General features: G+C 41.8%; 1 protein-coding gene across 2 annotated transcripts in view; it reads left to right on the top strand.

Moving 5' to 3' along the window:
- MYZAP (myocardial zonula adherens protein) overlaps nt 1–16,255 on the top strand; it is an 87,877-nt gene that overhangs the window by 26,046 nt on the left and 45,576 nt on the right. For both annotated transcript variants that reach the window (XM_033107811.1, XM_033107812.1), the window contains exons 4-8: nt 2,149–2,241; nt 5,603–5,716; nt 8,759–8,911; nt 12,339–12,464; nt 13,487–13,615. In XM_033107811.1, the coding sequence (XP_032963702.1) occupies nt 2,149–2,241; nt 5,603–5,716; nt 8,759–8,911; nt 12,339–12,464; nt 13,487–13,615 (615 nt within the window). The remainder of the gene's footprint in view (nt 1–2,148; nt 2,242–5,602; nt 5,717–8,758; nt 8,912–12,338; nt 12,465–13,486; nt 13,616–16,255) is intronic.

Here is a 16,255-nt window from a genome sequence, read left to right as displayed (position 1 = left end):
CTATCTATCTATCTATCTATCTATCTATCTATCTATCTATCTATCATCTGTCTATCTATATCTGTCTCCATTCCTTTTGGGTTCTTTGGTCTCTGTAGATTGACCAGTGCGTCTGTTGACCAAGTCAGCGTGATTACATAGGGAGAAAATGAGTTTCTCTGACACTGAAACCATCTCTGGGTTTCAGTTTTCTCATGCATAGATTGTGGGGACCCCTAAAGTCAAAACCTCCAGCTCTGTGTACCCCATTTTTCTTGGTGGGTTGCAGATAAATCACAAAGTCATGTCAACTTTTGTGTGGGTTTTTGGAAGAATAGCTCTTATTGAATATCACCTTCTTTAATGTGTCTTGAAAGTTTTGGATACTTGTATAATTATAAGAATAAAAAATCTTGTTTTGAATAAAAATAATAATAAATGCTTAACAGAGAAAATGAAGAAAAGCCAAAAAATTTCCACATATACACAAACACACAGGATATGTGTGACAACCACCAGCCTCAAGTTCCTAGTCATCGTACCCCCAAAATATAATTTTTAACCATTTAGAGTATCTCATTCCTATATTTCTTATATAGAAACAGCCTGAACATTCCTAGTCTCCTGTATTTCTTTTATGGAAATATTTAGTCCTTCCTCATTTAAATGCCCCAGATAACATGGCAGTGCTTCAGAGGTAAACCCTCTAAGCAGAATGAAGAGTTGTACATCGCCCAAGACAAAGACAGCAGGTTCAGCCTGATCATGAACCAGGATAACATGAGCCCAGGGGTGGTTCTGACAGGAATTGCCAACGTCCACTGTGCTCTGCAACTTAAAATTAATTTCCAGGTCTCACCTTCTGTAGCTGGCTTCAAATCCATCCTTGGTCTGTTCATTCCTATACATGTTTATGGACTTGTTTGTCCTCTCTCACTCTCTGGCCCAGCTGGCTTCCTGCAATATTTGCCACCCAGCTTGAGATCCTATCTACTTCCCTCTGGTGAGCAGCACAAGAACCAACTTGGAGCTATGGATGAAAGCTATTCTGCCTGCCCAGAATGAAAAGTTGTGCGTTTGGCCTCGTTTTCCCAAAATGTTTGTACTTAATGGCAAGAAAGTAGACTCTATTATTAGAATTCATCTGAGGAAGGCCTGGCATCTTAACTTGCCCTCCTGCCCTGAAATCTCCACCAATATCCAGTCCCCCCTAAATAAACACGTAGTCCAATTTAAAACGTGCTAACTTGGCAAATACAGCTTCAAGACTAAGTCCCTCCATGCTGTGCGCTACACGCCTGTGGTCATTCTAAACAAGCGGCTGCCTTTGGGCCCTTCCTGGAGTTCCGGAGCGTCTCTGGATGGGCTCCCACGAGGAGGCTTCCTGTTCAAGCTGAGGGTCCCGGAGCTTTTGTCCATCTTGGGGCACCAAAAGAAGGGAGGAGACAGGGGCTGTTTGGAGGGTTTTTTTGTTTTGATTAAAAAAATAATTTTAAGGCCCCATTACTCCTCTGGAAGTGCTACCGTAAAGAATCTTAAATGGTGTTTTTGTAAAGGTGTTTTGGGGATCACCTTGACTTTTGTTATATTTAGTGCCTTGTTATTATTGGTGGTTATTGTGGAACTGACTTGCAGATTTATGAGCTCTCCAGGGCTCATACTTCCCTGCATCACTAGAGCAATTCCCAGACATTTAATTGCTCTTTGACAGGCAGAGCAGAGATAGGGAAAATTAGAGGTTGCCTTTGCTTTTTGGTTTCCTAGTCCTCTTAGCCTCGTGTTCGCAGTCAAGTTTAAAAAATTTTTCTACTTGTAAAAATGTGTGATAGAAAAAGGGGCAAACTTTGCCCAAGTGTAGTTTGAAGGTGATGGGTGAATTTCAACAAGACATTTTTTCCTCCAGGGTTTATTATTTGGATAATTAATATTTATTAATAATTATAATTATATGTACTCATAATATGTTTATTATTATTATTATTAAGATAATTCCATTGGTTTCTAACTAGGTATCAGGAGTGATCTTATCCCTTAATTTCCCAATTTGTCCTGTTCTTAAGATTGGTTCTCTGTGGGACCTTTTTCTCATTAGAGTTTTTTAAAAGTTTTGGAAATCTTGCATGAAAATGTTACAGCTTGATCTCTAACTAGCATCTTTGTGGGCTACAGGTGAGAGCCACTTTGGAAAAAGTAAGGAAACGAATGTATGGAGACTATGACGAAATGAGACAGAAGTTTCGACAGATCACCCAGGAATTGTCAGTAAGTCAATATTTCAGTGACGCGGAGATCTGGAGGGATGGTAGAGCTTAGAATTCCCTCTCAGTGGCTAGTATCTGAAGATATTAGAGTTTATGATGTTCTTTATGAATGGAATCATATTTTAAATGAACTTAGGGAATTTTATCACAGAATAAAGTTTATTATTTAAAGAAATTTTTATGGCAAGAATACTTTTCCTTATAGTCAAAGCATTCTCTCCAAAGTCAGGAACAAGACAAGGAAGTTGGCTATCACCATTATTATTTAACATTGTGTCTGAGATACTAACCAATGAAATTAAATACGAGAAATAAATTTAGAGGTATAATAACTGGACAGGTAGATGTAAAATTATCACTATTTTTAAACTATAAAATTATATACCAGAGAGCCCGTGAACTAATGAAAAAAACCTTACTGTAAACAATAGAAGAATTCTGTAAGGTAGTAGGATAAAAAATTAATAGATATAAACAAAGAGGTTTCAATATACAAAAACAACCAAGAAGAAACAACAGCAACAAAAATACTACCAAATATCTAGGAGCAAACTATAACAAGTGAAAAGACATACCATGTGCTTAGAAAGGAAGATTCAACATAGGATGTCAGTACTATCAAGTTAATATGCAAATTTAATATAACCCAAAAACACCAACAGATTTTTATTTTATTTTGTTTTTCTACAATTGGACTAGGTGATTTCAAGGTTTATAGAAAATAAATGTGACGTTGGGGGAAATTCTGGGGGAAAAAAGCAGTGAGGGAGACTAACTCTATTACTATTACAAGAAATTGAAAAAGCTTTAGAGATTAAAACAGTATAGTATTAGCATATAAATAAATAGACATCAATGAAACAAAGCCAGAAATGCACCCCAATGTATGACAAATGTAGCATCTTATATAAAAGGAGGAAAATGGACCGTCAATATATGCTATTGGGACAACTTATATGCTGTTGGGACAGATTTACAACTGGATAAACCCTAAACAGATCAAAGACTTAAATAGTGAAAATGAAACTCAAAATTGCCATGAGAGAATATGTGTGAATTCTTTTGTACTCTTGAGGTGAAGAAAGCCTTTTTTCACTATGACATGCAATCCCAAAACCACAAAAGAAAAGGTTGATAACTCTGACCACATGAAAATGAAAAACTTGTGCTGTCAAAAACACCAAAGTCAGTCAAATGACAAACTGAGAAAAATGATTTGCCTTTCATATCACAGATAACAAGCTAATTTTCTGAGTATTTAAAGAGTGCTCTTGAATCAAGAAGAAAAAGGCCACAACTCTTAAAAGTGGGCAAAATATTTGTTATAGATAATTGATAGTAAAGGAAAGATGAAAAGCTCATAACTGTGTGATCAGATGCTCTGCCTCACTCTCAGTTAGAGAAATTCAGATTGAAACCATCTTGAGATGTCATTTTTAGCTTCAGTAGACTGGCAAAACTGCAAGGATGAGACAAGACACTGTATTAGAGAAACAGGCAGCTGGCTGGTGGGATGTAAATTTGTAATACTCTTGGGGAGGGCAATTTGTCATTATCTACCCAAACTACAGATACTATATCCTTGGACCCAGCAATTCTATTTCTAAGAATATATAGATAAACTCTCACATATGTGAAAAGACATATCTATGAGCTTAATTACTGCAGCATTATTTGTAATAGTAAAATGATTGGAAACCTAGATGTCCATTAAGAAGGGGAAATTAAAATAAATTATATCTCTACAATAGAATAAATACAGTTGTAAAAAAAAGAATGAAAACAGTGATAAGCTTTCAAAAGGAGATATGGAAATATTGAAGACATTATAGAAGAGATGGTGAAAAAGCAAGATGCAAGAAAATGTAATGTGCTACCACTTATATAAAACAGGAGGGGAGAATACATATATCTAGATTGTTTCGTGTATACACAAAAAGCTGCTAGAAGGATAGTCAAGAAAGTAATTAATAATGATTCTTAATTGAGGGACAGAGTGGGCATGGCGGTAACTGAGCAGATGGGACAGGGTGAAAGGGAGATTTATTTTAGTGTCTACCTTTTATATATTTTAAATATTTGAACTATGTGAATGTATTACCTACTGAAAAATTTAAGGAAAACAACAACCTTCCCCTGATTTAACCAAGCTAATTCTTATGATAAAAATTTTTTTCTTAATATTTGTGATATAAATCTTGAACGGAAAAAGTCCATATATATGACATACGCTCAGTAAAAGTTAATAATTACAGGAAAGAAGCACAGTTACCACAGTCATGCATTAGAGTTTACTTTAAGGCTTGGCTATGAAATTATCTGCTTAAGTAAGACCTACTGCCTTGATTATAGGGGTAAAGGTTTGTAAACATATCCACCTTGCCCATTCTCACTGGCATGGAGAAAGAGATTTGTGAAATGCTCACCTACTTATGGAAATTCACTCTGCTATCCACTGATAGACACTAACAACTGTAATTAATGCCCAAGGATTGGATTTGCAAGAGATGCATAAACAACCTTCACACCTTTGTTTTCTCGTGTCAAACTGTCACAGGAGGTCCATCTCTGCCTACAGCCTCCTTCTCCAGGCCACACCCATACTGAGCCAGACTGATTGCTAAATTACTGCTATATGAACACTCCCCTGCATGAGAATATGCCACCTGCTCTGGTCCTGGCCTGCTGTTTCAGCTGTCTCTCCCATGTGCAGGGTGCACTGTCATGCCTGCTTGCTTTCTCTGGCTCCTACAGGGGTCCATCTTTGAGCTTTCCCAGAACCCTTCCTCTAGCTCTGCTGCCTCCCTGCCTCTCTCTATCCAGCTAGACCTCTCTCTAGCTTAAGACTGGCCTCTAATGAACTCTCTCAAAAGTGTCAAACACACACACCCAACAAAGACAACACAACAGCCGCAGCCGCAAAAATCATTCCTGAGAATTGGGGGTGCCCAAAGTATATTCTTTCTGTGTTGAGTAGAACGAGCCAGAGGGCACCAGAAGATAGTCCAACTAGGTTCTAGTTCCAGTGGTGCCACTTCTAAGTTCTTTGTGTGCTGATCCTTTAACTTTTCTGATACTGTTGCCTCCCTGTAAAGAGGACTGTCTGTCTGCCACTGAGTGTTCTTGTGAGGACTAAGAAAAGCCTGGTGGGTGAACGTGTAAATACTATCCAAAAGAAAAGTATTCTTGTCTTTCCACTCTCTGGGTGGAAATCATTCAGATGTTGACTTTTTAATTTAAAGCTGTACTGGAAATATCGTTGAAGTGGATGGGTGCTCTCAGGAGCAAGTTTCAGCCTAAACAGAGATTACCGTGGGTATGTGTGGATTGGTTTTGTGTAACTGTGTCCTCAATCTATCCAGGTTTCACAGGCCCAGCAGAACTATCTGGAGAATCACATCCAGACACAGTCGTCAGCCCTGGACAGTTTTAATGCCATGAACTCAGCTTTGGCGTCAGACTCCATTGACCTACAGGTATTCTTCTGCTTCCTGTTACATGGGGTACCCTCACGGAATGTCCTCAGCTCAGTACTCAGAACCCTTTTAAGCGTGGCCACGGTGCAGGCTGTGGAGGACATCAAAGGCAGTGCTTCCAAGTTGAGACTGGAAACCTTTACATGGCAGTTGTTTTTGCCCCCATTGAAATGGAGGTTTAGATCCTGAGTTCCATGCTAGAGATGTCACCTGCAGCACTGGATGTCCAAGTGGTCTTAAGTGTCAGTGCCTACAACAGTACAGCAACCCCTCCTCCCAGTAGCCCCTGTGTGACAGGAAGTTCCACCCAATCACAGAAAATCCAACCTTAACCAAAGGCAATCTGTATTCATTCATGGCGGGTAACTCCCAAAGGCCGTTAAGCAGTTTTTCCTAGTGTAGAAATTATTTTGCATTGAAAGAAATCAGATGCATTTTAAAGAACCTCTTGTGGTACCAGACAGGGAAGCAGAAAGCTGCAGGAGCCTACCTGTGTGCACATGTGTGTTGTCACCCTGCTTCAGGGGACTTGCTGTCTTGGTTAATTTGATTTGCCAGAAGTTGACCTCTTAGATGTTACCCATGGTTACTCTCCCAGCTGAGCCCCCAATCTGACAAGCAAATTAACTTGCAAATGTTCAAGCAAATTAACTTGAAAATATTCAAAGCAAAGCATTGTATTCACCTGAAACAGCGTCCTTTGTCTCTAGTTTCCTAATATGCAAGCCCCTGCTCCAACTTTATTTGACTCTTATTTTTTTACCCTGCTTTTTAAAAGTTCCACAAGCTATTTCATATCCTTTCTGACTCTGTATAAATAATTTATCACATAAGCAAACAAATTTTCATGTTAGGATTATCCACTTCCCCTAGAACCCAGTATTCTCTAATAATAACTGTTGTGGCAGCAGTGCCACAAACAAAGCTAGGCCACCGTCCCACAGTGGGCCTGGGTGGGCCCCTTGTTTGGATTTGTCTGCGAGGCCCATTTCTGGTGGGGCCTCTGTGTCCCACCCTTTTCCTGCTTACCAGTTTTCCCCGGGCCTTGGGCCAAGCCCTACTTTGGGTCTGGTTTATTCAGTAGCCTTTGTTTTCCCTGACTCCTGCCATCAAGGGGGCTCACAAAGGCTCCCTTTTCACCCCTGCTAGACTTCTCGCTCCTGGTCAACCAGGAAATGATGTAACTCATCGGAGTTCACACCTGGTTGGTATCTGCACTAAGTTTCTGGATTTTCTTTCCCCTTGTCTTTCTGATTTGCCATCCCACTGACACTCCAGGCATTTACTTCAGAGGTCAGGTGTTAGAACAGGGTCAACCATAACCCAGGTACCCAGACTGACTCCTAGTTATGGTCCAGTCTCTTAGTCCAGGGTACACAAAGGAGCCTTGTAATGAAAAGATTAAAACCCATTGTTAAAAAGAATGAGAAGAGGAATGGGAGGAAGAAGAAGAAGAAAAGAAAAAGGAGGGAAAAAAAGGAGAAAGGAAAGGTACCATCTCACAGCCAGGAAACTCAAATGAATCTGAAGAAAGTTGGCTTCTTATTTCTCCAAGGCCCCAACCTCTTCCATTTCACTCTTATTGACAGTGAGACCAGACTCTGGGTTCAATTTCAGAGAATGTCAGAGCTGGAAAGAAGTGTTGAGATGATCTCCAACCCCCTGTTTTGTGGATAAACAAACCGAGGCCAACAGAGGGAAATGACTTGAAGGCGGTGTCTAGCTAGCAGCACAGCCCGCGCTAGAACCCTGGCCTCTTAGTCCAGACATAGGTTCATGAGCACAAGAGCAGTGTCTGTAAAGCCAGTGGGGCTTGGAGACGGGGTGGTTGGGCGAGGTGGTTTCTACCCCCACTTCCAGCTGCAGTGTTCTGTGATTCCCTGCTTCCAAGTGGCTCCTGATTTACCACCGTCGAAAATCCTTTCTCTGATTCAAATAGGTTAAGGAATGCGGCCTCTTTTCCAAAGTGGAGGCTAAAGAGTTGAAGAAGCTTCAGAAACAGATCATCTACTAAGAGAACAAGGATGTTAGAACGTGTGTCCAACACCAGAGTTTCCAAATCTCAGGATTTAAAGTTGTAGATGACATGGGGAGGTGACAGAAGGAGCTCAGAACCCAGTGTCCGGTGGTAGGAATTCTGTGTTCTGGAAGCCATTTCTCTGTAAGGAGAGTTCACGAAACAAAACCCGAAGCATTAAGTAGCAACAATACTAATTTAAACATTTTTGCTGCAGTGGGTGGCCTGGAGCAATAATCACCAGACTTTTGACACTTGTCAGACACTTATCTGAGTCACCAAACTCTGTTCCTGGTACTCCTTCATCACCACCCTTTTCTGCCTGAGGGAGGAAGGTGAAGTATTTGCAGGCATTACAGTAAACTCAGCCTTGGTGTCGCTGTCCTGGCAGGCAGGCTGGAAGCACAGCAGTGACAGCCCCTGTAAGAAAAAAAAGGAAAACATCTCCATTCTACAAAACACACATTTTGTTTTCTGATTTCATTGGGGGTATCTGGAAAATATAGAAAACGCAAAGAGGAAAATAAATGTCATCCATAATCCTATCACATAGGGAAAACTGTGATTTCGATTTTGGTGAATTTTTTCCTAGTCTTTTTAAATTTTCTCCGTATTAATACATTTGAACAAATGCTTATACATTTTTTTTTTCAAAATGAGATTGTTCTACAATTACTATTTTCAAACCCATTTTTTCCCCCATGTGAAACACCAAAGTATAATGAGCACTTTTCTTTGGAAAGACTCCATTTTAATCCATTTCCAGCCATCCTAAGCCGTGGCAGGTGGGATTGGCAGCAGTGGTGGGGTGTTACAGGGGAGCTGGCCCACCCAGCTCCAGGGCGCAGACGTCTTGACCACTGTGGGGCACTCAGCCCCTCCAACACGAGGGTCCCAGGTTTGTAGCTCCTGGGGCCTGGCATCTACCACGATGGTTAATGACAAAGGGATATCCTAGTTGATAACTCTGGCCATGTTTTCTCATACCACTAGACCTGGATTTGTTTTTATTTTCATCCCACTAGAAAACGCTCGTGGATGTTACTTTGGAAAATAGCAACATTAGGGATCAAATCAGAAATTTGCAGCAGACATACGAAGCATCCATGGATAAGCTGCGGGAAAAGCAGAGGCAGTTAGAGGTAGCACAAGTTGAAAACCAGCTGCTGAAAATGAAGGTAAAGTATGGGAGTGCAGATTTCCTTTTTCTTCTTTCCTTCTCCTTTCTCTCCTCCCATCTTTAGCTCTCCTATTTCCTGTCTTTGTTCTCTTCTTCACTGAATTTTCTCACCCTTTTGTGGCCAACTGCACAGGGTTGGCACTGAGGTGGTTTCTGTGTTCACAACAGTCAGTTCAGATTGGGAGGAGCCCCATATCTGGGGCACTCGCCCTGGTCACTCGTGCCTCGGCCCCAGTGGCCTCAGGAGCTGCTGAGACAGTCATCATGGCACCGCTGTTATGAACCGGGAGGCACTTGGGATGCCCACAGGTCTGGGACTTCAGCAGCTTCACAGTGTAGATTTATGCTGAGGCCCAAGGCCCTTCTGTCTGGTTTGACAGTAAAGAGCTGAAGCGCACACAGAAAGAAAATCGATGGGTGACCAAGGACTCTGGGCGATGTCCCTCTTGCCCACCAGGCTATGCTTATTCCACTGCTGGGCTTCTGTGGAGCTGAAGTGTGAACGCTCCTCCAAAATTTGAAACATGGATAGATTTTCTCCCCTGTGGCAGGAGCAGACCCGAAGATAGCTCATATTCGGCACTCAACAAATTATTTTCTGAATTAATTTGTGTTTAAGCCTGTGGTTTTCAAACTGTGTTCAGTGTAGCCTCAGGCTATCCTAGAGCAGAGTGCCTTATGGGTAGTGCATCCAGGTAACTTATTGTTCAAAGTGGAATATATTCGGGAGTGAACGGTGGTGCTGTTAAGAATTTAGTTAGGGGAACAGACTGGGACATGTGGTCCCCCTCCCTGTGGGCTGCCTCAAGTGGCGAGGAGAGGCTGCCACACTGTACCACTTAGTCTCTATGATTGCCGCCATGGGGTTGTGCCATCACAGTCCACTCGTGAAACACAAGCACCTGGTGTGCTTGTGGGAAGGGGCACCAGAGAGCTCTAGAGTAATCAGCTCCTCTTTGTGTTTGCATCAAACAGGGCAGCTCTTTCTTTACTGTTTTATATATTGTATTTCTGCGTGAAAATTACTTTGAAAAAAAGAAGTGTATAGCGGAAAAAAATCTGAAGTTACTCTTTTAAGTCTTTTCCTCAGCCTAGGATCAGTATCCTGTCATTCACTCCACAATTATGTATTGAGTGGCTACTGTATATGTCTGTCCTGGATAGTCTCCTTTGTTCCAGAGGTGATGTGACATCAGGCAGCTGGGGATATCATTAGGCAGTTTGGCAGTCTGGCTGCTTCCACAGCTACCAAGCCTCAAAGTCCAGCCTACAGTTGCCTATTTTAGAGACTAATGCTTTACTTTACTCCCCATCCTCCTGCCAAAAAAAAAAAACTTAGAAAGTTAGGGGACTCAGAGTGTTTCACATGACCTGGATGCAGAGTGAACAGGACTCAAGGGAAAGAGCCCTTTCTAGAAGTCCGTGTTTGCAGTGGAAACACAATGCAGGAAGGACTGGGTCTCTGTCAGCTGATAATAATCTCTGTTCAGGATTTTCCCAGGGTTATATATCCAGCAGACTCAGCTTTAACAAGCAATAAGCTGGAAGGAAGGGACACAAACAAACCTTATGTAGCATAAAATCAATGGCATGAAGTTTACAGGTAAGGACAGGGCCTGGGCAGAAAGGAAATACGAACCACCTCCATCCTACGCCCGACTCACCCACAACTCTGCTGACTTTTTGTTGTCTCCCAACTGGGTCTGCCCAAGCCACCAGGAGCCCCCAGCTTAGTGTTGCCCAAACCAGGTGGGAATGTTTCCAAATGCAACATTTGGGAAAGCATAAAGGGGTGGAAAGGAAGAGTCCAGATTTCTTATATGAGCTTAAGTCTTTCCTCGTGATTGGACTGGCCTGTGCAACCAATGGGACAGCTTCAACTCCATGTGGACTTCTCTCCAAAGCCTGCCCTGATTCTCTGACATAAAGTGTTTTTCCAAGTAATGTATGTACATAGAGGGGTGGAGGGGAAGTCAAACAATACGAAACGTAATCTAGAGATATGCTGGCACTATTTTACATTCCCACCAGCAGTGTAAGAGGATTCGGATTTCTCCGCATTCTCACCAACACTTGTTACTATCTTCCTGATGATTACCATCACAGTGAATGTGAAGTGGTAACTCATTACGGATTTGCATGTCCCTGATAATGAGTGATGTTGAGCATCATTTCTTGTGCTGATAGGTCATTTGTACATCTTCTTTGGAGTGTCTATCAGATCTTTTGCCCGTGTTTTAATTGGGTTCTTTGTATTTTATTATCGAGTTATAAAAATTCTTTATATAGTCTGGGTGCAAGTTATGAGATATGTGATTTGCAAATATTTTCTCCTGTCACTTTCTTAATGGTATCCTTTGAAACACAGAAGTTTTTAATATTGAATATTGATGAAGTCTAATTCATTTTTTTGTTAGTTATGCTTTTGGGGTCATCTCTAAGAAGCCATTGCCTAATCAGAGGTCACAAAGATTTACCTTATGTTTTCTTCTAAGAGTTTTCTAGTTTCAGCTTTTATATTAAGCCTTTGATCCAGTTTTAGTTAATTTTTGTATATGGTGTGTTAGGAATCCAATTTCATTCTTTTGCGTGTGGCTACCCAGTCGTTCCAGTACCATTTGTTGAAAAGACTATTCATTTCCCATTGAGTAGTCTTGATGAATAATTTTTTGAAGTTTAATTTTTTTTATGACAGCTAAATTTACTTGGTTTCAAAGTCCATGTTACAAAACAAAGTATATTCAAAAATAGAATATTTATATCTGTAATATCCCCTTTCCTCCCTTACTCCCTGCTTCCTCCTATAAATAAACTTTTTATTTTTTAATTTTATAGTTTATTCTACTCTGACCCAATTCTAATAATGTAGTGATCTTATTCTGTAATTTCTTAACAGAATATTCAAGGATTAAAAAACCTGCATCTTTCTGGGACCAATTCGGGTATGGACCTATTATCCACAGAAAAAAGTTTATTAAAACTGATAGAATAAAAAATAGTAAAGTTTCAGGATCAAAAGACCATTAGACAGGAAAAGTCATTGAAGAAAGGGGTTAATAAGTCAGTGGAGCCTGGTCAATTTTGGAGAGAATTTAATGTAAAAATGGCTAAATTTGGGGGGGCGAAGTTGATACTTCAGTAAGTTTTCTGCCTTTTGAAAAATGTACTCACATGGAACAGCTTTTCCTGATAAAATCAAGTAGATTAGTAGAAGGTAAGAGCCACTTTTTATTTTCTGTGCACGTGTGTACCCTTTTCCTCTGCCTTCTGTCCCTGTCCCCATTATTTCCTGCTGCCTCTGTCTCACTGCAGGGCTCTGGGCGATGGGCTCACTCTGTGTGTCCACACATCATACACACAGACTGAAGGGGGCTGAGGCCCTGGAGCCTTCAAAAGTTGTCGCTCTGAAATGAGTCTCTTCGTAGGTGGAGTCCTCCCAAGAAGCCAATGCGGAGGTGATGAGAGAGATGACCAAGAAGCTGTACAGCCAGTACGAGGAAAAGCTGCATGAAGAGCAGCGGAGGCACGGTGCTGAGAAAGAAGCTCTCCTGGTGAGTGTGTCGTAGCTGCTCGTAAAATAACAGTTTCTGGTTCATTATTGTTGGTGAGGTTTAAATAGTAGGGTTTCTGCTTGGAGGTGAGTTAGTGGAGTAACTGCTGGGTGAGGGCTCAAGGAATTTATTGTTTGCCCATTCACTCCCTTCCCTGCTCTCTCCTTTCCTTTATTCATTCCCCTCCCTCTTCAGAATAGTCCCCAATTCTAGCTTCTAAAAACACCCCTCTCTCCAGCTAATCTGACCATTTGCCAGCATCCAAGCAGATCCGGGCCTTACCTGTAGCTGTGCCTTTCCTCACTCCACTTGGCTCCCCTCTACCTGAAATTTTCTCCTTCCCTGTCCGTGGTCCTGCCTAAGCTCCCAAAGAGCCTTGAAAATGCCACCCTCTCCATGAATGAAGGCGTTCCCATTCCCACAGCCAGAAGTGTCCCTGCCCTTGGGAAGCCCCCCTCTCGCTGCTCGGAGCTGTGGCATTCTCTTGTACCTGTTATGAGAGTGGGCTGCATGTCTCATATCTTCGCTTCTCTAGCAGAGCATAAGTTCTTTGAAGGTAGGGGCTCCATGTCTGCCTTATCTTGTGTCTTTACAGGATTAATAAATGTGCTGAATGATGGATTGAGTTGGTGCATTGCAATATGGAAGAACGATTTGGGCATTCTGCATTCAATTCCAAATCTGTCCTCAATTCTCTTTACATTGTTGGCACATACAGTGACACTCTGAGCACCTAGTCAAGGGATAAATAACACTTGTAGGCTTCTTTTAGACATATGGATTCAAGGGTAAAAAGGAAAAATAAATAACTAGGCCCATTACAAAGCCATGTGATGTGTGTTTATTTACAGGTGAGAACCAGAATCACGGAAGTTGGGTTCATGATCTGTGAGACACTTCTAGGCCCCAAGGTCATGCATTTAAACAAGCGTTGTTATTTAGCAAGGCCAGAACTGTTTGGACCCTGCTTGGTAGCTGAGGGACGCCATGGCTCTGCTTAGGACAATGTGTTATTTTTGCAGGAAGAAACCAATAATTTTCTGAAAGCGATTGAAGAAGCCAATAAAAAGATGCAGGCGGCAGAGATCAGCCTAGAGGAGAAAGACCAGAGGATTGGGGAGCTGGACAGGCTGATCGAACGCATGGAAAAGGTAACAGACACAGCTTCGGCCTGTTGCCACTTGCCCAGATGCCCCTGCATTTCCTCAGTTCCCCTGTAGGCATATCTGAAGGTTGGAGTTACCCTCAACACAGACTCCTCTTATCCCTGCGATTTTGGATTAAAGAAACAAAAAAGATAAAACTGTCAAGTATGAGGAATCCCAAGACAGTTCTAATTTTTCCCATAGTGACTATTTCGATGCTTTAAAAAGCATTATATGTAAAATTATTTATAAAAATGAATATTTTAGTGATGTTGCTTGTCTAGTGCCCCAGACATGAACTTAGTTCCCCTGTTGAGTGATCGGCCCTATTTAGACAGTACATCCATACACCAAGCCTGCTGTTTTGGGGGCGTGCTTCTGAAGGGTTGGCTTTTCTTTGACAGGCCACATGTCAGATTGGGGCCACATTTCTCTGTGGGCGGAGTAAATAGGCTGATGGGTGGGAAGGGGGAAAGGCATGGGGAAGGCAGAAGTTCAGATGAGATAATGAAGCCAGCCTAGAGAAGGGAGGAGGCCAGAGATTGGGCAGGAAGTGGGGAAAAGGGAAGAAGGGGTGGGAGAGAGGAAAGAGAAAAGGAAGGAAGCAGGGAAGAAAGAGCGAGGGTGACCTTTGGCAGGTGACAGCTGACTTCTGGGGAGGGGTGGTAGTTGAGGGCCAAAACTGGGGCTGGCTTCTGGAAAATGGCTCCCTAGCTGCATGTGAATTTGCAGAACAGCGGTGATTTTGCAAGACCATGTCATATTACCATGTACGAGTATGTCATGCTGGATGCTGAGAATCCCAGGTTGATGATGGAGGGAGTGGGGATGACAATATGAGCAAGGTCAATATCTGGACTTCCAGGTGGTTCTGAGAAGAGGTCTGCTTACCCCTGATATCTGCAGCATAAGCCTCTACAGTCCCCTGACAAGGTGAGGTGTAACCAGAGAGGAAATGGCATTAAATTCAGTGCCATGGAGCTTCAGGGCTTGCTGGGGGTTTCCGTGTTATGTAATATCTTTATTAGGGAGGGACTTGAGCTAACTCATGAGTCAATTACAGTTTTACCTCTCGCCCTTGGAAAGCAGAATCCTATGTTTTATTGAAGAGAGGACAAGTGGCAGGGCTGAGACTGTCAGTATTGGTTGAAGGTGGCAGTAGTGAAGCTTGGGCAACAAGGGCATTTTCTAGAACTTGGGAGAGATTTCTCCCATATTACTGCTCTCCTACAACAGCAGAAGATGCTGGTTAATGCGAGTGCTCCCTCTGGGTGACAGATTGTCCTGCAGCATAAAGAAGTAAGGGGAGCAGGTAGCAGGGGGAGGTGGTTTGTGCAGGGAGCCATCTTACAGAGAGATAGTCCCTGCAATGGTTGGGAGCATAGGTTTTAGAATGAGATAGACCTGGGGTTTCAGTCTTGTCTCTCTTTCTAGTTGTGGGCTGTTACTTGGCTTTTGCAAACTCAATATGCTCTTTGGTTAAATGCTGATAATCCTAATTCTTATTCTTAGGGCTTTTGTGAGGAGTAAATGAGAAAAACGCATGCAAAGTGCTACTCACAATGCCAACATATGTATAGTAAGGGTTCAAAAATTGGGGGCTCTGATTTTTGTTTTGTTACAGGCTTGCCTAAGTGTCTGCCCAGAGTCAGCTTTTCTATGTATTTATTTATTTATTTATTTATTTATTATTATTATTATTATTATTATTATTATTATTATTATTATTTTAACTGGACCTATTTTATAGCTTATCTTCTTTGTACCCTTGTGAATCTGAAAGTTCCCAGCTTTTCCCCCCTGATTTCCATGTAGAGCTGGTATGAAGGTGTGGGTAAGAGGCCAGGGGAGTGGTAAGGCCAGCCCTCCCTGCCCGCATTTATGTAACAAAATGTTCCCCAAGTCCTGTTGGCTTTTTCTTTAGTGATTGAAAATTTATTATTTATTATGTCCCTAAATCTTTTCCATTTAGCATTTCCATTTAGGCTAGAGAAATGCTTGCTTTACCTAGCTAAGATACACCAATGTACTGCTCTTTCCCCTTTAGGGATAAATCTTTGAGAGCAGGAATTGTACCAAATCTGTGTCACACACTATGTGAACAGTGTGTCCACAAGCGTGAACTGTGGCAGTGTTTGTGTCCTGCTCACACTGAGTTTTTTTATTTTCCTTAAGGACAAACCACATGCTTTTGAATGGCTTTTCTCCTATATACTATATACCTCAGTTTACGGTTTCTTTTTTGAGCATTGTATTTGGACCAGTTCTTTTCTAGTAGTTAACAATCTTTTAAGGAATATATTCTCCCAGGGACACTTCAGCAGAACAGATAATGTCCTAACCCTTGTTTGGGTGATGGTTTCACCAGGTAATCAGGTACATACAAAGGTAAGAAAGTATTGTGTAGTGTGCACTTAATATTAATAGTTCAATTTAGGAAAAAGTTAAACTTCTAAAGTGTGCTATAAGTGAGGCCTTTTGCCCTACTTTATGACAGCTTTTTTAGGGCGCATTGGAAGGAGAGTTCACCTGTGAAAGGTTCATCACTGTTATTTCAGAGCTAATGTAAACGAGTGGCCTGCCATGTGGGGGCATGGGGGGGGCATTCTGCCCATGTTGGGCCGTAAGAATGTGTATTCGCTGTAC

This window comes from Rhinolophus ferrumequinum, chromosome 6, assembly GCF_004115265.2.
Source record: "Rhinolophus ferrumequinum isolate MPI-CBG mRhiFer1 chromosome 6, mRhiFer1_v1.p, whole genome shotgun sequence".
NCBI classification, from domain to species: domain Eukaryota; kingdom Metazoa; phylum Chordata; class Mammalia; order Chiroptera; family Rhinolophidae; genus Rhinolophus; species Rhinolophus ferrumequinum.
The sequence above is the reverse complement of the archived record's forward strand: the minus strand, read 5'-3'. Positions and strand labels throughout refer to the sequence as shown.